Source organism: Pseudoliparis swirei, chromosome 19 (assembly GCF_029220125.1).
Source record: "Pseudoliparis swirei isolate HS2019 ecotype Mariana Trench chromosome 19, NWPU_hadal_v1, whole genome shotgun sequence".
Classification (NCBI taxonomy): Eukaryota; Metazoa; Chordata; class Actinopteri; order Perciformes; family Liparidae; genus Pseudoliparis; species Pseudoliparis swirei.
Genome location: NC_079406.1, coordinates 18,921,076 through 18,947,740, shown reverse-complemented (window position 1 = coordinate 18,947,740; position 26,665 = coordinate 18,921,076). Strand labels below are relative to the sequence as shown.

General features: G+C 43.4%; 3 protein-coding genes across 5 annotated transcripts in view; 1 reads left to right on the top strand and 2 right to left on the bottom strand.

Moving 5' to 3' along the window:
- drp2 (dystrophin related protein 2) overlaps positions 1-13,617 on the top strand; it is a 67,323-nt gene extending 53,706 nt beyond the window's left edge. The window contains exons 18-23 of one of the 3 annotated variants that reach the window (XM_056439875.1): positions 3,090-3,155; positions 5,288-5,401; positions 6,701-6,953; positions 9,571-9,688; positions 9,806-9,892; positions 10,316-13,617. In XM_056439875.1, the coding sequence (XP_056295850.1) occupies positions 3,090-3,155; positions 5,288-5,401; positions 6,701-6,953; positions 9,571-9,688; positions 9,806-9,892; positions 10,316-10,335 (658 nt within the window). In that variant the 3' untranslated portion in view covers positions 10,336-13,617. Of the gene's footprint in view, positions 1-3,089; positions 4,268-5,254; positions 5,402-6,700; positions 6,954-9,570; positions 9,689-9,805; positions 9,893-10,315 lie in introns of those variants that run through there. The other 2 variants (XM_056439876.1, XM_056439877.1) reach the window with 2 other exon arrangements.
- Positions 13,618-13,679: 62 nt separating this feature from the next.
- LOC130209943 (aryl-hydrocarbon-interacting protein-like 1) lies at positions 13,680-18,121 on the bottom strand. Its single transcript, XM_056439883.1, has 3 exons — positions 17,758-18,121; positions 16,998-17,133; positions 13,680-14,602 (listed from the first exon to the last, which is right to left on the bottom strand). The coding sequence occupies exons 1-3, from the start codon at positions 17,878-17,880 to the stop codon at positions 14,325-14,327; spliced, it is 537 nt and encodes a 178-aa protein (XP_056295858.1). The 5' UTR covers positions 17,881-18,121; the 3' UTR covers positions 13,680-14,324.
- Positions 18,122-18,170: 49 nt separating this feature from the next.
- On the bottom strand, positions 18,171-26,643 carry LOC130209942 (aryl-hydrocarbon-interacting protein-like 1). The gene is made up of 5 exons (XM_056439882.1): positions 26,496-26,643; positions 25,291-25,470; positions 24,738-24,926; positions 23,933-24,109; positions 18,171-18,353 (listed from the first exon to the last, which is right to left on the bottom strand). The coding sequence occupies exons 1-5, from the start codon at positions 26,589-26,591 to the stop codon at positions 18,345-18,347; spliced, it is 651 nt and encodes a 216-aa protein (XP_056295857.1). The 5' UTR covers positions 26,592-26,643; the 3' UTR covers positions 18,171-18,344.
- Between the last annotated feature and the right edge of the window lie 22 nt (positions 26,644-26,665).

Sequence of the window (26,665 nt, the reverse complement as noted above, 5' to 3'; positions counted from 1 at the left end):
TTCATCCCAAAAATGGTATACGTGTTAATCTATGTCAATAATATAGACTCCACTCATCTCAAGGGAGATACGACATTTGATGTTTGGGGTTAGAAAAGCCAGATTTGCAGACATGTCAAACACTGAGACTGCCTCTGTCCCCTCCTCATCTCTACCTCTGTATCTCCCATCCCCTCCCCCCCATATTGATGCAGGACTAGAGTTCATTCCTTTCTTCAGCGCTGATTCAACATCTTATATAAAGGATAGATGGGAGAAAGATACTGAAAAACCTCTTAGAATTATGTTAGGATTTCTCCTCTATTACCCCTCTCTCTCTCTCTCTTTCTCCCATTTCTCATTTCCTCTCTCAGCCATTTACATTCATGCAGGAAGCGAAACACACATGTATGTACAAGACGCCCACACACACACACACATGCGATTATTTCCTTTTACTTTCTGCCCTGTCATTTTACATTTTCACGATGTCCCTGACTGAGACTCCAGGTTGGAAAAGGCTTTCTGATGAACTGTGTTCCAGGTGGAATTACGAGAGGTCAGGTTCACCGGCCGGACCCCCTAAAACACGACAGGGATAAATCCTAAAATTCTCAATGTTATGGTGTCATCAGACTCTGGAGAGAGATAGGATGTGTTGTGGATGTCCCTGACAGCCTCTACATCACTCAGCCCTCCTTCTTCCGTCCTTCAGCTGACGACTCCGCGAAAGATGATGCAACATGGAGTGTGTTGTGTGTATTTGTGCACGGAGAATACAGCAGTGTAGATTTAAGGCCGCTGCTTTAATGTAGCACATGTGTGTGTACATATGTATATATGTGGGCAGACACATTTGCATCAGTGTTTTGGTTATCTGCACTGTTTCATTACCTTACTTGAAGGAGAAACCCACTCTTTGATCATCCATCACCACTACATATTACATGTGATATACAGGCACGTGCACAGACATCTTGGGGGGCAGGTGCTCAAACCAAAATAAAGGGCACCCAATGCCAAAAAAAAATTCTGACAGAGTTGAAGCATTAGCATCAATAAACTGATGATGCTGTCCTCGACCTGCGTTTCCTCTGGGCAGCATCAGACCGCTAGCTTACATTTTCTTTATGAATAAAGATGAATTATTATATAGCAACAACAGTGGGCCTACAAGCGTTCTGATTGGCTAATGGGTCATCATGCTAGCCACGTATTGCCCTCCTCGCTGGTCTGATACGGATCCGTATTGCCCTCTTACATCATTTTCAAAATGAGCGATATTGATAGACATCAACAGCCAAGAGCAGTGGTCCTCAAACTAAGGCCCGCGGGCCAGATACGGCCCGCCTCCACATTTGGCCCGGCCCTCTGAACAAGAGAGGCCTTATGATTTTTTTTCAGTCTGGCCACGCAAATCCTAGACTAGCCCCTGTTGAATAGAACGGAATAAGAATTCTCTCTCTCTCTCTCTCTTTTCTCTCTCTCCTCTCTCTCCCTCTCTCTATTCTCTAAACATAACTAACGTCAGTAAACAGCTGGACGAGGCTTTGAAATCACAAAGTTTTTGTTTGTTTATTTTTTTAGGAAACGTCGGACCAGTCGTGACGTCATGTTTTCAGCAGCGCTAATGTTGTGGTTGATTTACCACAAAACAACGTCAGGGGACAAACACCATCATGACCTGTTGGTCTGATGCTGCGGGTCAGAGGAGAAGGAGGTGCACCCGTTTGGTGGCGCGAGGAGCACTGTGCGAGCACCAAGTGGAGGAGGAAGTGGAGGAGGAGGAGGGAGGGGCGCGGCGGGGGAGGGAGAGGAGGGGGGGCTCGTGAGCGCCGCGGAGCATGTCGGGACGAAATTCTCACAAGAACTCAAATAAATGCCCCGTTGGATATTAAAACACATTTGGGGGGACTTGATGACAGAAAGAGTAACTTTTATTCTTAAATACGGATGAATAAAAAAAAATGTGTCTCCAGCAAAAAGGGCACTTAACTCATCCAGGGCAAAGGGGCTGGTGCTTGAGCACCACTAGGGCTCTATCTGTGCACGTGCCTGGTGATATAGGACTGCAGCAGTGTGTGATGAATTAACTTTGTGCTTTACCCACTTTCACTTTCAGCTTCACACTGTAAGAGAGTGTAAGAGTAAACACCATTATAATAATGTGGGAGTAGTTCTAGTGTGTTTCTGTTTTTGTTTACTTTTTAGTATGAAGTAGCCAAAATATGCAGTGAATATGCAAAACGTTTGCCATATGTCTACATGTTGTGCTTATCCAATTTATCTCTCTTTTTATTTAGAAAATCGACTTAATTCATGTAAAGTGCTTTAAAATATTCCTCTCATTCACACACATCCACACACCAATGGCAGCAAACTACCTTGCTAGGCACCGGTCTAACCACTGGCAGCAATCAGAGTTCAGTGTTTCAATGATTTATTTATTTATTTATTGCATTAAAACACCATGTATTTTTTTCCATTCCCCCCTACTGCCGATTATTTTTTATATTATTTTATATCTACTCGTGAAACAGCTTACAGAGCAGCCTGCGCAGCGCAGCTCACAGTCAGCAGGAAGCGATGCAGAACTAGAGGCGCTGTCCTTGGTCCTGAAAAGCCACACCACGCCTCACGCGCTGCTTCTTCACTTATCCAGCACCATGGACAGCAACTGCACAGCACATTTCTTTCTTTTATTGCTGATAGAGAGTGCACAGTATTTCATCACAACGTTATCCTCCTCTCCCTGTGCACACTTGTACAGCTCGTACTCTATGGCGAGTACAATTTCTGCCTCTCTGCATTCTTGTCAGTCAGACATTTGTGAACAGTTGCAGTCCATAATACTAAAAGGCCACTGGTCTTATTCACACTACTTAAACGCTAAACTGGACTGATAGTTTGTTTTATCTTCTGTTTGAGGAAGTGTATCTCCCCAGTGGTTGATAATATCAATATGTTGCGTTTGCTTTTTCCTGTATTTCTTTCTGACTCATCCACTCTCTTCTATTTCTGTTGTGTGTGTCTGTGTGTGTGTGTGTGTGTGTGTGTAAATATATATGTGACACATGCTGTCCTTGGTGTGTGTGTGTGTATATCTTTAGATTGGCTGAAATGGAGAGCCAGAATTGTTCGTTCTTCACAGATAGCCTGTCTCCTGATGAAAGTCTGTGAGTATGCGGCCCACTCTACCTCCCCCTCATTACAACCAGAGCCTTTTATTGGGATTATGTGTGTGTTTTGTGTGCAAAGTTGCTTGATACATTGATTGTTTCTGCTTGTGCTCAGGCTTGTGCGTATGTGTGTGACTGCAAGGGAAAGATTGGGTCACATAATCAGGGACGTAATGAAAATGACCCACAGTGAGCAGCATGCACAAAGTCCCATTTCATCATGCACATACTGGGATTAAAGTCCGTGACTTTGGGTAGATACAGAAAACCCCGCTGAGGAGGGAGAGGCATATATGTGTTTGTAGGAAGGATGCTAGCGAGGTAACAGCAATGAGTAATGAGGATGTTTGATGTGAATGAATTGACCATAAGGTGAGTCCTTATTTTAGAAGGTGTTGGGTGGACACCGCGGTAATGGTTGTATTTGTGTGGCTCCATGTCTTATTTTTCTTGACATCTGTGTGGGCTACCAACCAATTCCTCCTTCTCTGTATAGTTTTTCTTATTTATTACACCTTAAAGTCAAGGTTAAAAGTGTGCTTATTATTTCTTATCAGTGCTGACGTATGTGTGTGTGCTCTGACAGTAGGCTGTAAATGACGCCACATTAACAGCTAGTTTGAGGCTTATATAAAACTACCGCACTTGCAGTAGCAACACTTTTTGAACCAGTGCCTTTTCACTTCTGGAATAACTGCGGCTGAAGCCTGCTCACCATGGCTTTGTTGCCATGTGCATGTATTGAGTGTTGCTTGAATGGAGCTTTGTCACAAAAATGTTTATATATCAGTGCATGCACAAAGTATTTGCAAGTGTCTGTTTATAAATCGATGCCTGCGAGTGTGTTATGTATGCACAACACTTCCCTTCTACTCGTTATGTGTAGCAGTCCTGTTTTCCGCTTTTGTGCCAATGTATCTTGTTGTTCTTCATCTGCGGATCCGTCCTTCTGTCTGTCAGTGCCTCTCTGTTGCTCCTGCTGCACGGCTCTGAACATGCTGCTGTGCTCTCTGTGCCTCCAGCTGGTGTTTGGCAGGCATCATACTGTTTTCTGTCCTGACTCACGCTGCCCGTGTGTGCAGCCTTCACCCTCCACCTGTGTGCATTGTCCTGAGTTCACATTCTGCTTATTTACAGTTAACGGATGATAAAATGACCCATAGATGCTTAAATCAATGGAGCCTTCAGTCATACATCAGTGGGTCCACAATAATCCATATTAGAATCAATGTCTTATTATTTTCTTCTATTATTAGAAAATGTCAACATTTCATCCGTACATATAAACTATTGTTGGCAAGCTAATGTAAGCAAACAAAAAAACAGATACTCTTTAATTTACTTGTAATAAACATCCAAATGTTGTGTAAAACAACTTTCAATTCAGTGATGTAAAATTAACTGAGGTAAAAAATGAAGAGACAACACTCAAATCAAATATAAAATAATGTGGGTGAGTGGTGATGGTGATGGACAAGTATAAATTATGAGTAAATACAAATTTGGAGTGAGATGAAAGCAAAAGCTTTTCTGAGGAATACATACAATAGGAAATGCTAAAATATTTGTTCACAGACCAGTCGGACATTGTCTACGCACCGAAGGTTCTCTTAAGTAACACATCTCACAGGAGCAGAGGTGGATCTGGCCATCTCTAGACACAAGAGGTCTGTTTGAAGTAGTCCTATAAATACCTCTGTGATGTATGATTTGGCTCAAGATAATAGTTTTCTTCATCGCCCAGATTATGTCGTTTAAATTGCCGAAGAGTCTTTCCATTAAAATGATGATGTTGCTTAAGATCCACCTTCCATTTTTCAATAAATGTGAGTGATTTTTTTATGTTGTGGCGAGCCAAGTTTGTGACATTTAATGATTAGACTGTGAACTCGGATCAATGCCTTTGTCATAGTGTCCCATCCAATTCAGTCCACACTGGTTTGACTGCGTCTCCTCCGGTGATACCTTTCCTCGTCCTGCACGCCTCGCCTTGCTCTGGCCCGTCTGCTCTCCCAATGCCGTCTGCTTTGTGCTGCTGGTGGCTGTTTGCTGTTTGCTGGTGGCTCAGTGTGCTGTCTCCTGTGTGGGGGACTCAGGGATGAAGATCAGTACCTCCTGCGTCACTCCAGCCCAGCCCTGGACCACGACTCTCCCTGCGGACAGCACATGCTGCTGGCCCACCTGGAGCACCAGGACAAAGAGCAGCTCCAATGCACCCTGGCCCGCCTGGAGAACGAGAACAGGTCTGTGTCCAGGAAATATAAATACATGTTTTAAGCCATGGTGCTTTGAGTGTAGAGCTAGGTTCTTGTCTTTTTTTATTCAGCTGCTGGAGTCATTACTGTATTTTGTTTTTGTACGCACAGTAAATGCCTCTAAACTTGATTAATTAGACATAAACTCCCACCAACTCCTAAACATCTATAAAATAAGCATTAAGAACTGTATTGAATTTGGTTGTAGATTAAAAGGAGGTTTAGTTCAAGTCTTGGTTTAAATTATAAAGCAGAGATGTAAAGGTTTGGTTCAGGGAGGGAGGCATATATGCTTATTTGTAAAGCAGCTCTTCAACACATTACTTCAGATGTTAATGCTTACATTTTAATTTATTGTGTCCTAGTTGTAACGGGGCACAGGCGTTTTCCATAAATGACGCAAATTAATTTGTCCTATCCATTTAATTGGGTACGAGAGGCAACCTTGATGATTCAAACGAATAATGTTCTTGTCTTCAAATCAGTTGTGACCTTTCCACACACACACACACACACACACACACACACACACACACACACACACACACACACAGCAACATCCAGCTACTTACTCACACACGTACACTTGTGCCCTTTGGGTGTCTGAAACCTTGACCCAGCTCAGTAATGACACAGCAGTGTGCTCTGGTGTCCTTATTTCTGACTATAGTGGCTGCTGTAGCTTAGTTTACAACACTGCTGTGGCTCTCATGTGGCTCATATCTGAACAATACATCAGCACGATGATTTTTTTTAACTTCATGTCTCTTTAACGGCTTAAAAATATACATTTCACATTGTTTGTGTGTGATATGCTTCTTTTTTTTAAGGGTAAACTCTCTTTACATCATGGGTTCTAGCCAGGTCAGAAGAAAATACAAACTATTTAAAAGAATATAAATGTGTTAATTTTGCAATTATTATTACACAAACAACATGGGTCTGTGGTACCACAGACAACTTGAAAGTAATGCTATTGGCAAATAAATTCAGGGGTTGGCCCACTGGACTGGATATCTGGGCGTATCGACACTGTGATACGTGCAGCTTCGCAGTCAGGCTTCACAGCGCAGCCCACAATCAGTAGACGCTTAGTAACCCATATGTAGGAGATGGAAGGTATGATTTATTTCAGCTTATGCACAAAGCGATGATGATTGCTCTCCATGTGGTACAATATCAACAATACCGTATCCCCTTGGTGGAAGCTGGATCAATACCTTTGTGTTTATGTGTTTGGTATTCTGACTGTTGTCCCTCCATCCGTCCTCCACTGTGGGTCCTCAGGGTGCTGCAGAGCGAGTACAGAAGGCTCAAGTGGAAGCACGAAGAGACGGCGGCGGTCCCCATGCTGACTGAGGCTGGAGAGGACGGGACAGGTTCACCCTCGGAGGGGGGGCAGCAGGATGAGGAGCTCCTGGCCGAGGCACGCGTCCTCCGGCAACACAAGACGCGTCTGGAGACCCGCATGCAGATCCTGGAGGACCACAACAAACAGCTGGAGTCCCAGCTTTGCAGGCTGAGGGAGCTACTGCTACAGGTACACCTCTGTGAGCGGCATGGTGGTGGGGCGTCACGAAGACAGTTGAGCAGTAGTCCAAATCCTCTTACCAATTCGGTATTTAGGGAGTATTTCTTCTTCTTATACACTACATTTCAGAGGGAAGCGTTGCACTTTTTTCTCCAATGCATTCATTTGTCAGTCGTTGTTATGACATAGATTCACATTTTACAAACAAACTATATGATCAGCCTCCAAATTATGATAGTTTCCTTTGAGTTTATTTTCCTGGTCTGTCATGACCCCATGATTGGCTGAAAGTTTCTCGGAAGAAACTGTGTATTCATAAAAAAAATAGAGACACAATTTAATTAGTTGTGTTCCTATTGTGATTGATTTCCACAAAGATTTCTGAGAAAGAATTTATCCATTTAATCCCAAGTAAAGATTTATACATTTCTTATTTTGTCTTATTATGTCATGTTAGGTTAGGTTAGCTCAGCATTCGGATGTAAGTGGAAGTTTTTACAGTAATATAGTTGTTCTTTATAGGAAAGTATTTAGGAATAAGATATACTGATACATCAATAATAGTGATCTAATTGAATAATATTCTAGCAGTGTCTCATTCTCTGGTATTTTCTGTCATTTACTTTTATCAATATATTTTAGCTGAATGTCACAATTCCAGGTTTTATATTAAGAATTGGGAGCAGCTTGGTACATGTCCTCTCTTGGCTGATCAGGGTGTGACGATGCCCTATTTTAAGGGCTTTAGGACTGTTCATGTAAGAGTTAAGTATATTTTTCTGTTAATACTTTTGTACTTTTACCAATCCCCCATATTGTGCATGGGGTATAAAATATAAGTTCCAAGTTTAAAAATAGTAAATCCACAAAAAAGTATAGTAACAGTGGAAGAAACCCTTTCACATTGCTCATTCACTTTGATGGATTTAAAAAAGTGACTGAAAAGCAACTACGTTATTTATACGTCGTATTCCATTTTTCTTTGAACCAACAGTGGTATTTATCGGAGCATCTTACAGCATCTGAGTGTTGTTTATTTTTACTCCTCCTGCTCCCCTTTCTCGCCAACCACGAGCAAGCCTTATCTTATATGAGGCTGTAATCCAATCTAGTTTAAAGATATTTTACACCAGTCTCTGATTCCACACTTTTAACACATTGTAAGAGAAGCAACTGTGTCAATCTAATCCTTGCTGACCTTGATTTCAGGATCTTACTGCCTGCTTTGAGATTCTTGCATGGTAACACTCCTGCCTATATCTGTGATCTGCTAATTCCATTTGATCCTGATTGCTGCTTGAGATCCTCTGGTAGGGCTCGATGATAACTAACTTCATTTTGACCTGTAAGTAAAGGTGACTGGGCCTTTGCTTGCATCTTGGCCCCTCCGTTGTTGGATCCGTAGAGTCACTAATGTGCCTATTATCAACAGCATCTGCTCTGTTAAAAACCCTCAAATGCAGCAGATCCACCAGACCCACGAACACTGGCTGAATATCACAAATATAAACAGCACATAAGGTTATTAATAAGGGGCTCTGGTTAACTGCATCCGCTATATTTCTAACTGAACTGTGGCTGCAGCTTGAATAAATTGCACAGGCAGACAAAGACTTTAAGTGTAATGGTTTTCACCATTTGTATGCATCACAGTTTGTACATCCAGTACTTCATGGAAATGCAGCACGATATATAAGAAAGGGAAGAATAGACATGTGAGAGAAAAAAGACAACTGCTCTGAAAATGTAAATGTGTAACTTTGACAAGATTGAAATACCTGAAAGGAATACAGAAAGTGCAGAATAAAGGAGAAAAGGCCTTTAGACATTCTGATACAAAAGGATTTACTGCAGTCTGAAGGAAAGGTGTGAGAAAGAGATGGATAGCAGAGGGGGAGCTGACGCAATGCGAGAAAGTGTAAATTGTTCGTCGCGGGAGTTCAGATATAAATTGTGTCGATGAATAAAGAGAAAGCAAAGGGAGTGAGTGGCGAGGGAGAAAGGCATTAAAAAGGAGGTGCAGGATGCTTCTTCAGGTTCAAGACTTGAAAAGTAAAGAGAAGGAGGAAGTACACATTCCTCGGTGAATAAAAAGCTGTTCAGTTCCTTTTTTCACCAGGATAATATCAGTTTAATTTCCACCAAAAAATAAAATCAGTAAATCTTGCCTTTGTAGTCTATGTAAGTTTATGTATGAATTCCTCCCAATCTATGCCGACACCCTAATTTCCTTACAACTACGTATTGCCGCAGTGTTATTAAAACAATACATAAGATGGTGGGTTGCAGATATATTTTATTCGGAAACACAACAGAGTTACATTATACATCTGTGATTGTGATGTTAGATGTTCCCCTATGTCTGTCTGCAATGCGGATGTGTGCGGTGCTATTCCCTATCTTTTTAAGTCTATGAAAGCACTAATCACAGTAGTGTAGTGGGTCTGTGTAACAGCTGTCTGGCACTTTTATATTTCTGCTCAGGCCATTGGAGAGCTGCGAGCTGAGCGCCATAAACGATCAAATTAATTTCTGTGTGAAAGACAATATGTCTCTGCAGCCAGAAGCGTGATAGATATGAACAAACATTTGGTTTGAATGTTAATCAGTGTTTCCTTAAAAACAGCCCAAAGATGACTCGGAAGCCAACGGATCAGAGCCGTCCACCCTGTCTTCTCCTGTCTCTGGCGGGGGTCATCACGGGGAGCCGGCCAGCAGAGAGACCACTGACACTGAAGCAGCAGGTCAGCGAAGTGCAGCCAAGGCTCGATGTGGGCTTGACACATTGAATGTGACGCCATACATCTTCTCCTCCCATTCATAGAGGTGTAACCTTCCGTGTGCGTCTTTTTGTGTGTCAGGAGATGATATGGAGCACGAACAAGACACGGTGCTGCAGCTCCAGGAAGTCATCGAGCAGCTGAGGAACGTCTTCCCTTCAGAACCGGGTGAGTTCTGCTGCAGCTGCACCCCACGCCTCACACACAGACTCTGTGCTCCTCTGTCACCCGCGGCAGAGTGAGAGATGGAGAGGAGAGCAAATATGTACTGCTGTGGGTCGATAGGCGTGGGAGGGCGGGGGGGTTAAATGGCAGGGAGGAGAAGTAAGATAAAGGGAGACAGTAGCACAGAGAGAGGAAGACTTTGCAAACCGTCCCGTCAAACGTTAAACACAATTTACTGGGCAGTCCAAAGCCTGTCACTTGAACAAAGAAAGGGATTATCATAATTATAGCCTCCTCAGTTATAACCAATAACATTGTCTCTGCTTTGTGCATGCATTTCTAAAATTATAAAAGCTTTTTTTTTTTCCTCTCTCTCTCTCTCTCTCTCTCTCTCTCTCTCTCTCTTCTTCTATTTCCTAATTTCAGGCACCACCTCACACATCTAACCCCGAGTGGGCCTGGAATGGAAGGAAGCCTGATGGCGGCGGGAGGAGCTCCATACGGCTGAGGTCGGGCCACAGTCCAGCCGGCCCTGTGACCACTGCAGCAGCTATGCTACCCAGAGCTAACCCTCTCCTGGAATCTGTGCACTAAAAGCCTTTTCATGCAAACTGCTAAAGGCTCACACTGATGTCCGTTTGGCCCGGCTGTGCTTCATCACTTCAGTGGCGCAGCCTGACACCATGCTGATGAGCCAAAGGAAACTAACATGAGCAGCAGGTCAGAGAGAGACGTAAAGGAACATGCCCGGCCAAGACACTGTGCTTACCAGTACCTGTGTAGTTGTTAGAAGGTGTGAAGCTTTATATGTCCACAGCACAAATTGGACCTTCCACAAGGAGAACTTTTTCAAAACTGGAGAAAAAAAGGAATACGAAGATTTTCCCGTTGTTTTGTCAGAATGCCTGTATTGTCAGTGTTTGTTTTTTTCTCTCCTTGAATGTCTTATCATGGTTGTTATTTTTGTTTTTTGAAGGAAGGTAACACGCCAAAGCTTGTTCGAGTGAACTAGATCAGATCTGGGCTGGGCTGACTGCAATTCATGAGGTTGCGTGGTGTCGATTGTCAGGGAATTGAAAGCACCCACAACAAGCGTATTTACTTTTTGAGAAAGACACATCACCAGTTAAATCCATGATTTATTTCAGACAGCCAAAGTGCCCGCTAGCACAGCGCCTGTGTATGCACACAGTGTGTTCCTCTAATCCTCTCAAACGGCTTCTCGCTCTCATTGCTCCCTTCTCTTAAGTGAGCCCCTTACGCCCAGACAGAGCCACTGGCACTCACCATACACACACACACTCACGTATGCTGCGACACCCATTCTCCAGAGTTAAAATGCACGCATTCACCACTGTGCGCAAATGACTCCCTGCATGACCGAGGACATGTGCCTTGCTGCATCACTCAAAATGTAGAAAGACACTTCCATGAAAATGGAAATCCATTTCATCTTTTTGACTCGAGGGATTTAGGCAGGCTCTCCGTTTAGTGGCATTTTGTAATGTGGCTGAAACTGGCTTTTGTTGAGGAAATGTCTGCCGATAAATATCAGCATGCGGGCGTCGACTCCGGGGTCTTCTCCTGCTGTGTGTGGAGAAAGAGAAGGAAGAAGCTCCAGGCTGCAAGGCTGAAGCTTGCTTTCTCTCTCCGCCAGGCCAATTCCCAGACGCCACAGGGGGTAACAAGATGCACCCCCATAACAAGGTCCTACACAGACATCATCCATAAAACCCTCTTCTCCACGTACATTTGAATAAAACACGGGCTATTGATTCTTCATGCCTAATTTTCCTTTTCCTTCGCTAATGCATTCGCAATTGCTTTATGTCCAAAAAGGCGAGTGGTGGAAATATCACTGCCCACGTTGTATCAGGCTTGTAGGGTTCTGTTTCAGACATAGCAAAGTCATTGAATGCCTTAAAATCACATCCATTTGAAAACCAGAGTTCGTCTCTGGACTTCTTTTCTTCATTGTGTTTTTACATTCAGGGAAGGAGATTGCATCAGGAGTGTGTGTTTGTGTGACACTGGTACTAACTGGAACCGCAATGAGAACAATGGACAATAGAGAGCAGAGCAGCCATACGTTGAAATTCAAATAGGGCTTTTATGAGTGAACCCGTGATGCTGGGGGTGCTTGGAAGGACTCGAGATCTGAGAAACGAGAGACAAAAGGTGGACAGAAAAAACAATCCATCTATTGCTTGAGGGCTGGTGGGAGGGATCCACTGTGATGGTCCTGCCACAGCAACATCTCCAGAAGCTGGATGCCTGTTCCAAGGATACGCTGTGGCTCTGTGTGTTTCTCAGCAAATCATATCGCCTCATTCTCACAGACAACAGAGATAACAGGAATTCATCTCAGACCTTAAATGACACTCTGACCTCACTCACAAGTTTTAAACCCATAAGCTGCATTCATTACAGGCTTGCCCTCCAAGCACCCAGCGCTCACATTTTACACACCATCCTCCTCAGCACTTGCTCCCTGTTAGTTTTGTTGCTAGGGAACTGTCCACCAGGACGTGGTTCCGCAGGTTTGTGCGTTGGAAAGGTGATGTTCCACTCATAATACAAATACTAATAGCCTTAAGGGAAGCACGAGAGAGTGCACGCCTCCTCATCTTCTCTTTTCTCTTATTCACTTCCACTGAAGCCTGTTGCCGTTCAGCTCCTGAAGATGGTCATTAGCATCAATTGAATCCATCTCCAGCATCACTGAAGATTGTTTTCTGGTGGAACTCTCAGAAGTCAGAACAAAGAGGAGCAACTCGGCTCGTGGGTGAGCAAAAAGAAAGTCATGACAAACGATGTTTATTCATAAGACGTTCGTTTATTGGTATTCACACAACTCATTACACATTGATGATCACTTTTAACTCCATACTTTGTGTGCGGATAAACAGAATGATGTAACAGTGACAGTGTGACAAGAAAAGCAGAGCAACTCTCCATAGGGCTGCCTGTCAACACGGGTCCTGTTTATTTAGAGGCAATATAGAAGATGCAGGTTGAGATGAATACACCATGTGGTGAAATGACCCACAGTTTGTCTCCACGTTTTCACTGCGCCGCTCTTTGACACCAGCGTCGAAAGTGACTTTGATGGTCAACCCGCTGCAATAGAGTCATCGCTCTGTCACTGTGGTCATCTGATCCATGCACTCATTTCTATCCTGGTAGTGGCTCCCTATATTCCCTGCACCCGTTGAAACAGACCCTGCTCCCTGTGGAGTGACTGAAGCTGTGTGATTGAAGAAAAAAAAGTCTCTCCCCAGAAGACACTGCTCTCCTTTTCCAGACTTCTGCTCCTGCATGTAGCCACCACGCAGCGCTCATGACTCCCCTTCCTTTGTTTCACATGTCTGCTATCATGCATCGAAGCTTATGTGTCACCTCTCACATGACGATAAATCATCTAACCTCAAACAAGGTGTTGATAACACTAAAACATGTATACACACACTCATACATTAATGGGGAACTGTTTTTTGTGTTAGAATCACCATTAATATACCTCATTAATCATTAAAATGGTTATTGTTTTCATGGTTTGGGTTTTCTGTTAATGTCCAGCGCTCAAACACTTGTTGCTGTCTTTTCTCTGGAGTTTTTAATCTGTATAAAAAGTTTTCTGAAGAAAGGCTTTTTACTGTAATAACAAGTGGGTTACTAGCTGCTTTTTACTCTTTGTGTACATAAATAAAAACTTTGTATTTGATAAACTCCTTGTCTGAGTACTTTTTCATGTGCCTGCAGTTATCCCTTTGAGTAAGTAATGAAACTTAACTCAGTCTGTTTATATTAACATTTCTCCTTGTATTTATGTTTGTAAATGTATGTGGCAGAATCAATATGTCCCGTTGAGACTTGAGGCGTAGCCGTTTATCACTTGTCTTTCATGCCGTCTCACTTTCTGCATCCATATTGCTGTTAGTTTAAGGTCTATTCATTCCTCCTATTGACCTCCTGCACAAGACTATTCCAACCCATTGGTCGATTCTGATTGAGTGCCATCCTTTCCTGTCTCATCACAGGTGGCTTTGTTCCCTTGGCTCATGCTTTGGCCGAGTGCAGCACCTGATTGGCAATTGACCTTTTCTCTGACCTTATCCTGCGCTGCTCTCTTGCTCTCTACATTATCTTTGCCTGGGCTGGTGAGCGTGGGATCGCTATCTTTATCTGCTGCTCGCTTATCTGGTGCACCCTGCCCGTCCTCATGAACCACAAAACTCTGTGCATTTTCATTATCTAACCCCTTTCCACCCGCTCTCCCACTCTCTCGCTCTTTATTACTCTGCTTGGCTTTCACATCTGGATCTTTCTGTGTCTGCGTCATCCACTCCCTCGGTCAGCAGAGGCGGGTTTCTCTGAGCTTTCATTGTCTTCTATCTGACTGTCTTCTGTCGTCTTATCTACTTCAGTATTTTCTTCACTGGCTCTCTGCACATTTGACGTTTGACTTCCTTGCTGCACTCTTTGCGCTGTTCCCGCCAGGCCCCCACTTCTCCCGTGTTGTCTCCCTGTAAGTCTTGTTCTGGCTGACGTGCATGATGCGTACCCTCCCACTCAGCTTTTTCAGTTCCTGGCGGACAAAGGGCTTGAACATTGGGTCCAATTTCTCCACCATGTCAAAGTCCCTCCGTGCTTCATCCTTGTTGCACAATGCAGCGTGTGCTTTTGCCCGTTGATAAACCGCCTTAAAGTTACCTATGGGAGAAGAGAACGTAGGCTTATATTATAAATGGCTTGTAAATATGTACATATGAAGACCTCATGAGGTCACAGGAGAAGAAACACAGCTGCAACATCAGGACTCAGAGGCTAACAAAAGAATATGGGAGGATGAAATAACTACACTGAACACCAGTGCTGAGACGAGACAAAAAAGTCAAAGGAAAAAGTTGGAGAAAAGTAACTAAGGGAAAAGGAAAGCAGAAGAACAACCATTTCACATGAGCCTCAGCTATAAATAATTCAGTCGTAGGAGAAACAAAGCAAACAATGAATTCATTTTGGACTGTGATGTCCATGGGTGGGGAACCAGAGAGAGACTCAGCAATGTGGTTGGGAATGTTTGGTTTCTTCTTTCCCCGGTAAACAAAAAGGATCAAGGCCTGTTGCAACGTGAAGGCTGAGGGCCAGGCATTTGTACTGGAAACAGAGCTTGGTATTTTTTAACAAAAGAATCAAGGTGTTGAAAACGAGCATGTTTATATAGACATGTACCTATTTATTAATCAAAATACATCTTTTTGTTTCCTCCCCTGCCTCAAACTCTTCACACACACATATACAGTTTTTTTCAAGCGCTACCAAGCGTTTGTCCAAACAGTGGTCACATTTTCAAAACTCTAAACACAATTAACACATCATCGGTGTTTTGTTGCCATACCATTCACACATTTCATGACGTTTTCAAACAATATGCAGTCAGTGAACACATTTTCCACAATGCTTACATTTTCTTCACGGACAAGCTATACCTCCCAACAAAACTATGGATTGTTTTTGTATTATTTACGAATGTTAACACACAACATCCCACAATGGCAAAAACAATATTCCAAACCTTAGATACAGTCTAAAAACCTCTTCTGCAATGATATCAGTTCTAAAACAATATATCTCAACTCATAATAAACAAACAATTGATTCTCCATCTCCTGATGGTAGGTCAGAGTTTGGAATGTTTTTGGGAAATATGTTTTAGCAAGTTTTGGATTAGAATTTACATTTTGATTATGACAGGTTGAGATGTTGATCACACTGACACCGCCTACATTGACTCACCGAATGTTGTTCAATCATCTATTGCAGCCGTTGCCCCAAAACATAGTTTATTTGTAAAAAATAAAATAGTTTGGATTTACTGTAACTTTTTTACAGTAAAGGAACAATAGTTCCCCCACTTTTTATCTGGGCTTGTTGCCGTTGTGTTTTTGTTCAGAATACTCTTGTGTGTTTCATGGATATTTTGTTCACTGTCAGCAATACTGTAAAACTGTTTCTGTTCCATCATACTGTAAACAGTATTTGTACTGTACCTCCTTGTTTTTTACTGGAATGCTTTTGAATATTAACAGTACATGTGGACATACAGTTCCCAACCAAGAAATGTAATGTAAAAGCAGTGGATTACATGTTTTGCATGCTGTTACGTCCCGTGATTTAGACAGCCCTCTTTCAGGAAGAGGGTGGAGCAATCTCTTTCAGGCTGGTCAGCCTGGAGCAACGCCACCTGAGAGGGATCAGCTAATCAGTGGGCGGGACATATGTACACCCAGAGTAAGTGTTTCTCTCTCTCTCTCGACCTATGGTTTCTTTGGTGTGGTGCCGAAGTGTGGGCCACCATTTGTTGCTCTGCGGGTGAAGCTGGGTAGGGGTTCTCTGCCATTTTTGTTGTGTCCCTTTTCTCCTGTTTTGTGGTCAGACAGGGAGGTCAGTATTGTCATTTCTTTCAGTCATGGTAGGTCAGTGGGATCTTTTGTTTTCTAGTTAGCATGGGGGTTCTGTTTGTTGTTTTGGCCTTGGAGACCCTGACGCCTTTTTCTTTTGCTTCTGTATAATTCTACCCGTTGTTAAGCCCTAACTCTGTCAAATAAATATCCCTTATTGGCTTATGTGTTTAACTTTATTGTTTGCCTCCTTTGTTTTCCCTCGTAGCTGTATCCCTTCTTTGTATGTTGCGACCGGTGCACCCTTAGACAACCAAGAGGCCGTAACACATGCAAATATCTGAAAAACTTAAACATAAAAGTCTATGCAGTTTTTGTAATGTCAGCAACAGCCAGTGTTTTGAAACCTGGTGTACTTTGACTGACTGGAAGGACTTTGTGAAGTGAAAACAAGAGTTAGTCTTTGACAGAATAATTTCATTTTGAGTCAGATTTCCAGTGTTTTGGTAAAGTTAGTGTCTGCAGAAAAAGATGTGTTCCATTTTTAAATGAAGAGTTAGTATATATTTAACAAAATGTGCTTTTGACAAGAAAATTATCCATTTGGCCAATTGTGCTTTGTAGGTGAGAGTCTGTGTTAAGAGTTTAGAAAAAGTATCTGAAGTATGGGTAAGCGCTTGTTAGGGATTGAAAAAAAACTGTAATACCTTTATGTTTCTTCAGCAGCTTGTCGTTGCGCTCCACCACTTGCTGGTGATGTTTAAGCTCCAGCATACACTGGCTGAGGTTCAGAGTTAGCGGAAGACGCACTTTCTCCAGCGAGTCCTCGTCCGGTCGATCCACCTGATGAGCACAAAGAGGGGACAAGGTGGGTGGGAGTCGATTTGTTGATTTGGGTGGAGGTGTTGGTGATAGATGGAATAGAGGAAAAGTTGTAAAGATGAAACAGGAATCAAAGAGTGTGACAGCAGGAACGACAGATGAAGCTATAAGGGAGGAATGATGAAGACGGGGACAGGCACAAGGTAGTGTAGAGGATCGTGAGATTAGGAGAAATGAGAATGGAAGAAGGCGGGTTGACGAGCGGAGGGAGTTTGTTGTGTGCGAGAGGAGTGTGACAGCGAGGCGTGGCAGAAGTGAGGCAGAAAAGAAACCAGAGCCAGTGCCGTGATATCCAGGCGCTGATATATTTGGCGCTCTTTTCTCTGCTCTTCACTAGCTAGAATGCCACCGCTGTTTTTATTAGTTTTAAAAAGAGAGAGAAAAGAAACACTGACAGATTATTATAATTATCTGCCACAATCCTTTTGTAAAACATTCTGGCTCACACAATCCTTTCATCACGCTGCATGGAGTGGACTGTTAATATGGTCAACATCCCGCCTGACGTCCACATGGGTGATCATTGAAAAGGTTTTGTACTTAAACAACATTATTACACTTCCCTATGTAATCAATCACACTAACCATATTCTGAAGGGTGTCCACATATTCTATGGCCTCCTTGAACTTCTCAGAAGCCTCTTGATATTGATTTTCTTTAATGAGGAAGTTTCCTTCGTTCTGCAGAAACATGACCAGTCGTAACATCCGCTGCCAGTCCTTCCCCTCTGCTTTAATGGCAGCGTTTGGATTGATCTCAGAAGAGCTCGCTTCCTTCAGTTGGTGTCACCTTATTTCCCTCGGGTTCCTCTTCATGACCTTCAGCACAAAGAATGCGTGGAGATGCCGCGTTACCTTTTTCTTCCCCCACTTCACCTTCACTTTGTGTAGTCACACTCTCACTGTCTTCTTGTTTTCCATTGTCTCCCTCCTCTTCTTCTTCCTCATCCTTATCACATCCCTCCTCCTCTTTATTGTTGTTCTCCTTTTTCTCCAGTATTGCTCCTTTTCCTCCCAGTACTTCGCCTTCATGCTCTCTGACAGGGCCTTCAGCTCCCGACCAATAAGGGAGGCTAGAGTGATGTCCAGGTGGGCCACCATGTTGAAGTCCCTCCGGGCTTCCTTTTCATTCCACACGGCTGCGTGGGCCTTGGCTCTCTTGGAGTAGCCCTTCACGCAGTCTGAGAAGGAGAAAAACATCAAGAAATGCACACAGATATGAGAAAGGTATTGGTCAAAATAAGTTTGGACATGAAATGTAATAATAAACCTGCTGTAGCGATTCAGGGTAGTGTCAGTGTGGGTGTAACATAACATTTGGACAGTCTGTACTGTCAATGTGTGTATTCCTCACCAGCCCAGAGTTTGCAAAAAAACAAACAAAATGAACACATGCTGCATTTATTTCCTCACTAAAACCTTGTATTCCACTCTCGTGTCTGTTTGTCGAATATGAAGTAGAAATACAGAAGTTTATAAGCACATTTCCCAAAGTGTCGTACTAATCTTTTAAAACACGCGGCAATACATTCTCACACTTCCACGCTGTAAGTCCTCTGTTGCAGCACAGTGGGCTCATGTGCTTGGTTAGATATCCACTGATAGCTCAGCTTCTCTCTTCCTCTGCATTTGATTTCCCTCTACGCTAAATCTTCATTCAGCCGACATTTAAACAGATTTCTTTGTTGCCTCTGGCAGCAGCCGAGACACTGCAGCGAGCCACCTCTGGGCGCTTCTCTGAAGAACACCTGGGCTGAAGGGATGAAGCAGCAGTGGGATGGCTGACTTTAACTGATACAGACAATACAAGTTTGATGACAGAAGGAACAAGTTCAACTACACTAGCTGGTAGAACTAGAGAAGGATTAGAAAGGGAAAACTTAAGATATCGAAAAAGAGAGCTGCAGCTTTGTGACGAAACCTCTTACTGGGCCAGTGGAGCTCAGGGACACCTGCCCATCATTTCCACAACACCCCATCACTCTTAAACTAGTAGCACAAACATCATAGCATCACACATTCACGATTGTACACCCCCTCCTGCCACACACACACACAAATTGAAAACTGTGAATCCGGGCTGAGGGATAGAGTAAAATAAAGGCTGCCTCAGTGGATTCTGTCTCTGGGTGAGGAGCATAATTCATAAGGCCTTGAAGTGGAGACTGTGCCAGCAAGCAAGTTCCTCCAGGATTATATGAGTAGCCATGGGTATGACAGTACAATGCCCAGGGCTGCAGCAACTGAAAAGCCCTTTGTAATGTCAGCCACAGCTCTCCCACACACTCTCAATGAATACACAGCTGCAACGAGTGTGTCACAGCTCTGTGGAGCCGTGTATTCCTATAGACCTCAGTCGTAATGACTTCATGAACTTCTTCAATGAAAGGATTCCAACTATTAGAGGCAAGATTAATAATCTGTTGCCCTCAACCCGCCATAGGTTTGTCACAGGGTGAGGCTCAGGTGCAGAGAAACAGGCTGGACTCCAGGTTAAAGCAAAACAAATATACTTTACTCCAAGAAAAGGTATAACAAAAAGACTTTGGCTTGAAAGCAACTACAAAAAAACACTAGGAAGGCATGTGAACAAAGACTGGGAATGAGAGATCAAAACAGAGCCACTATGAGACAGAGATAAAGACAACAAACCAACAGGAGACAAGGGAAAGACTGGCACAATATATAGGGGGGAAAACACAGGTGTACGGCATGAGACAATCAGGGAGACAGAGGAGTGGCTGAGGGCAGGTGAAGAAAATTAACCAATCAAGAAGACAGGAGTGGCTGAGGGCAGGTGAAGAGAATTAACCAATCAAGGAGACAGGAGTGGCTGAGGGCAGGTGAGGGGAATGAAACAATTAAGGAGACAGGAGTGACTGAGGGCAGGTGAAGGGAATTAACCAATCAAGGAGACAGGAGTGGCTGAGGGCAGGTGAGGGGAATGAAACAATCAAGACAGAGGAGATACAGAAGAGAAACAGAGGAGATAGAGGAGACACAGGACACAGGAGAAACGGAACAGGGCGTTACACAACCAGTGCCAATCTGTCCTCAAGTTGTAAGCCCTGGTGTATAGTTGGATGGCTTTTCTCCCAACAACTTTGACTTAGGCCACGTTTACACAAAGCCGGGTATTTACAGAAACGAATATTTCTGCCCCTCCGTTTTCAAAAATAACGTTGCACACACAAGGTCGTTTTCAAAAAAGTTTCTGTTTATATGAACCTGCATAAATACGCCCCCGGGCGCCATCATAACTATGCCAAACCTGTAGTCGGCAGTGTAACGAGAAGGATAAAGACATGCAAACCAATCAGAATTCTCAAGACTCGAGACCTCCGAGGAGTATCCTCATGTCAAGGAGGAAATAACTCGGGCGCACCTGACAACGAAAATGAAGGCAGTCGACACTGGACGTAGGAGCCAGTGTTTCCAGGTCCGCGGTTTTCCCGCAGAATTGGGCTACTTTTGAAGTGTTGCCGCGGGTTGAATTTTTTGTCCGCTGGTTCGGGTAGACCTATTTTGCATGCAAATTACATGAATATCTTTAAATAAAAATCCATATTTTAAATGAAATAATTTATTTATACACAAATCCGACCAAACTGACTCCAGATCAGCACGTACACACATGGACATTGGACACGTTCACATACACACACTTTAAAAGCAGTGTATATGGTTTGGCACGGGCATATTTTGAGTTCTGATATTGGGCTGGTTTTGTCACAGACCTGCAGTGGCGGGCCGTCAGGGCCAGCAAGGCCTTCTCTGCTGGCCTAAACATCATCAGAATATATATTTTTTTCTAAATATATTTGCCCACAAATATGTATTCAATTATTTCCCAGAGTAAGAGTTATTCTCTTAATTTCATAGCGTTCCTCTTGGTTGCGCTGCTGCCAGCGTCAGGTTGAGATTTGGAGGGCTGGTCTTTATGTTAGATCTTTTATCCAATCATATTCAGCCATCGTGTGTTGCCAGGGGGCTAACATCTGCCCTTAGGCCTTCAGAATCAACATTGCGGGCGCTGGTAGCTTCAAGTGAATGGGAATGACGATATTGTGTCAACCAATCAGCTTTAGAGTTGGCTCCTCTAGGCCTTCTAGAAGGCCCCGGAACCGGCACAGGAGCCAGCTAGCAGGCGTAGTGCTGCACGTCTTTTGATTGGATTACCAATATTGAGAGGCGGGTCCTATGGGCAGGTATATGCAGAACCTCAGAACTAGGAAACTGAATTTGATAAACGAAATAATTCGCGTACTACTAAGCTGTTTGTTCAACCCACAATGGCGGAAGGAGGAGAATATATCGATTTGGTCGAGGATATAATTATAACGCCATTCTCAACGAACTTTAAGACCGACGCCGACGCTACAAAGCCCATCACAGGCGGGACAGGGGTTCGTTCGCCACTTTCAAAGTTCCAACTACGAGCGCTACCAATGGCTCAGACTCCGAGAAGCTCTTCATACCGGACTGCTGGGGATGCCTGTTGCAAGTGATCGATTTGGTGTTGGGAGCCACACTGGCTTTGCAAACTTGAGTTGTCTAACCGAGGCAGCAACGAGACACCAGAGTACGACTCGGCACCTACAAGCAACGGTGCTTTGAAAACTTTTGGGGACACGGAGCGGATCTACAGATCAACGAACAAGCGGCAACGGAGCTGCACAATGAAAAGGTGAAGAACAACAGGGACATATTGAAAAGACTCATTAATTGTGTCATGTGTTTGGGTAAACAGGAACTTTCATCTTCATCATATTTATATCGATGTATGTGTGTGTATTTAATACACACACATACATCGATATAAATATACATATACGTGTACGATACGATTATCTGAATTCTCAGTGTAACTGAGGGTTTTACGTTACTTAATAACACAAGAAACACGACAACTTTATCTTTTTCCGTCTGCTCCTTAACAATAAAAGCCCGAACACTGGTGAACTAATATCTTACATTAGGTTGTTCAGCTGTAGTAAGACGGCATTGAAGGCCTAGATAGAAAATGCACGGCCCGCCACTGCAGACCTGGCAACCCTGGTCGGAGCGGCCAAACTAACTGTAAACATAGGACGCTCACATGACGTGAAGCATTTTTAGTCGTATACTGTGACGTTTGACAACCTAAAACTCCGTTTGACTTAGTTCACACGCAAACACAAAAACTGAGTTTTCAGAAATCTCCACTTTGGCCGGAGTTTTTAGAAATGATCGTTTTCCGTGATAAAACCTCCGTTTTTGTGTAAATGAAAGGCCAAAACGCATGAAAATATATGCGTTTTCCCATCGTGTAAACGGGGTCTAAGTGTCTTCAACGGTTTCTATTTCTAACACGTCTACCTGTTTCTTGGACCCCATCCCGACAAGACAGCTTGAAAGCGTTTTGCCTTTAATTGGAAGCTCTCTATTAGATATGATCAATGTGTCTCTGCTAACAGGCCACGTACCACATTCCTTCAAAGAAGCTGTTATTAAACCTCTCCTGAAGAAGCCCACTCTGGATCCAGAGGTGTTGGCTAACTATCTCTAACCTCCTCGTCCTCTCTAAGACACCAGTTGTGTGACTTTCTACATCATAATAGTTTATTTGAGGAGTTTCAGTCAGGATTTAGAAAACAGTAGAGACAGCACTAGTGAAATTTCAAACAACCTCTTAATTGCATCAGATGGATGGCCTGCAACTTCCTGATGTTAAACTTTGACAAAACTGAAGTTATTTTACTTGGCCCTGAGCACTGGGCATTTCCTGCTGAAAATGCCTGTTTCTTGTGACGGGGGCGGAGCCTGTTTTTCGTGACGGGGGCGGAGCCTGTCTTTCGTGATGTGGGCGGAGCCTTTTTTTGTGACAGGGCGGAGTCTGACTTTCGTTACGGGGGCGGAGCCTGTCTTTCGTGATGTGGGCGGAGCCTTTTTTGTGACAGGGCGGAGCCTGTCTTTCGTTACGGGGGCGGAGCCTGTTTTTCGTGACGGGGGCGGAGCCTGTCTTTCGTGATGTGGGCGGAGCCTGTCTTTCGTGATGTGGGCGGAGCCTTTTTTGTGACGGGGCGGAGCCTGTCTTTAACTTCATAATAGGCTACTCCTCCAGCTCTAACATACACTGGCAGTAGTTCAGGGGGATAATCATTCGACCCAGATTATTGTAGTCTATATCACCCGGCATCTCCTACACCGAGGGAAGGGACAAGAGCATAATCAGCTGTGTTTGTTGTCAACTTCTACACATATTTAAATAATATATATGAATGCTGCAGGTTTAAATATTTTCACACAGACTCAAACACAACATGCATGACTTTGGGACAATGAAGGATACCCAAAGCATCCTCTCTGCTCAACAGAGTTAAAAGCTCACACTTGTACACAGGCCAACTGAAAGCCTCCAACATCACACTTGTGAATACGTCCAAAGTTGCCAAAAATCATTCTCACGCTCAAAGGAATCCTCAATTCTCTTATTAAAATATCTTAATCATAACGCTCCCTCAATTACTCTTCCATCCTTATATCCTTCTCTCATTATCCACTGCTCTTCTTTCATCTTTCCTTTGCCAGCCCTCAAACCCTACTGCCTGCCACCAGGGACGCAGTGAAGCAGAGGAAAACGAGGGAATCTCCCACTGGAAAAAAGCAGCAGTTGCATGTCCCAAAAACCTAAAATCCTAAGGAAACCAATATTAACATGCCTGAAGATAACTTATTTCGCACCCTACATCCTATCTTTCTTCCTCAAGCCTTCACTCACTCTGGACTGGACTGTTTTCAACAGCAGAACGGCCTCTTTGTACTTGCTGGCAGCCTCTCTGTATTTCCTCTGCTTGACCAATCGATTGCCCTGCATGTGGAAGATTGGTACTGTCTGCAGCTTCTCATCCTTTTCCATCATCCATGACCCTCTTTGGTAGGACATGGGGTCTCCCACCTGGAAGCACAGGGGCAGGAGGAAAACACAATAGAACAATAATAGTCTACAGGAGAAAAGCTCCACTGATGGAAGCTCACGTGAATGAACTGGTACAGAGAATAGCTGTGGTGGAAAGAAAGTAAGTACATTGGGTTTTTAAGCTTTATTTAAATATAAGGTGCTAGCGTTACTTTGGTTTTAAGTTCAAAACATATGATAAAAACATAAAATATTTGGTGTAATAGGTGTTTTCAGTGGCTGAAATGTGGCTGATTGGACATGCTCTGGTTGACATTTGCTGGAAATATAGTTGTAACCGAGTATTTTTACATTGTGGTATTGTTGCTTTAGTTGTCAATTTGACGTCAAAACAATGTGAAACTGTTTGAAATGGATATGATGTTAATTTACTGCTGCTACTGGACTCCCTGGTGAGTTTCAAGCTGCTTCTGGAGGAAATATCATTTTAAAGCTGAATACTTAAAGGTAGAGCGGAACTTGACAGTCAGTGAATTTCCCAAAATGTTTGTAAGAGTGCCTCACTTCCAGAAAAGAGTTGTCTGAATAGATTTGAGAAAAGATCAAATTGTTCTACACATGTTTTGCTTTTCAGTGTGGCATACAGTGTTTTGCCTCTCAAGCTTACCTGCAACAGCTCCATGATGAATATAAGTGGTTGAGGAGTTCTCATCAGCTCATCCAGCTCTGGGAAACCAGTGGAGTGATAGTGGAACATGTTTCCCATGCCGCACATGTGTCTCTGGCCCTCCAGTGGGTCTTTCCCTTGAGCGATTAGCCTCATTCCCTTGGACACGATGGGGTACAGGCCTGTGTGCTGCAAATTAACTCATCAACAAAAACATAAACGGGTCTGCAACGAGACATAGAAGCACTAAATCATGCAAACCCCCTGTTGCTGCCTGCCAGCGCCAATCAGTCCTTGAAGGAAAACACAAGGAACGGCTACAATTTAACTTGCAAATTACATTCTTCTCCAGAAGGAATAACACAAGATGTTGCTAAGATTGCTCGGTTGTGTTTATAATACTGAACATGTCGGAGGCTTCAGAAGGTTGATTTGTGTGAATCATAATGAAGAGCAAACGCTTCCCCTCCTCACTCATGAACACTCATTAGGACTTCTTGCAGGGGCCTAATATCTCAGCGTCTGTGTGTGTAAAGTCTGTAATTCAACTCACAATGGCATCACACCAGAACTCAGCCACCTCCCCGACCCTCATGGACCCCAGCAGGGTCTCCCAGACCTCCATCTTAAACATCTTTCCGAAAAAGATCTCCGCCGGCCTGCCAGCCAGTCGACTGTCATCGATGATCGTTCCTTCAAAGTTGTCCAGCAGCGTCTGGAAGTGGAAAACCAGCTTGGATGGAAAGAGGGAGCACAGGACAGGAAGAGTTTTAGATTTGATAACAACATGTACTTAAACAATTACAAAGAAAATACAAAAGTAGTGAACAGTTTGCCCACATATACACAGGTTAAAATCAAGTTTTAGTATTGAAGAATCCTCTGGGGATTGTTTTTCAGACCGTGAAGAATCCTCTGGGGATTGTTTTTCAGACCGTGAATAATTGATGTTTTCATTGCTCCTTCTGGCCTTGTTTGCACATCTCATAGAAAAAAATGCTCAAACAATAGATGGGAGAACAACTTTGCAATCAACTTTGATGATGTGTCGTTGTTGACAATTTCATATCTTTTTTAAGCTTCAACACTTAAAGTTATTTCAGGAAAATGTCTTTGAGTGAATGCCGTCATAGACGTCAGTCACTTGTTATGTAAAACATACATGCTGGTTTTCATGAGGTGGTCCATCTGTCTGTGCACGTGAAAGACAAAGCCTTCAGCAACAGTCTGCAAAACGAAGTTGGCTTCATGCAACCTTCTATTTATAGCTTGACAGATTGTGTATAATGGTATGACTGTGTGAGCAACTGGGAATCACCTCACTGAGGTGGGGAACACACACACACAGAAACGCATCCTGACTGTAATGCACACACACACACACACAGGTAAATTCATGCTGGCATTGTCATGGAAAATGTGTCCAGGCTCGGCGCCATATGGCTGGATCTGACAAGGAAGGGAAAGAAAGTCGGCGACCAGCGGATCAGTGCGTGAACAGAAACTCAGACACGGTGCCAAAAACATGTTGCAATTTGGTTGACCAAATGTTTGCTCTGTGTGCAAGAGCCAGATACAGAATAAATTCCCTCACTTTATGAATAATTCAACGGAATCTAATTGAAGTGGACAATGCAACATATGGTTAAAAATAGATGAGGAATATTAATACATAACAATGTCAATCACACAAGGACAACTTCTCTATCCTGCATAGTTTAAATCCAGTGTTATCAGATTCACTGTGAATTGCTATACCTTTGTCCCAGGTGCAAAGTGTGGCAGCGCCGCCGTGCCTCCTGCCAGAATCTTCTTCCTGATTCCTGGTAGGTTGAGAAGGTACGTCTCCTCCATTATCCCGACAGGAAAGGTGTGTATTTTGGAGATTAATTTGTTCCTCTCTTGGTCTGAGTTCTTCTGGCTTTCTA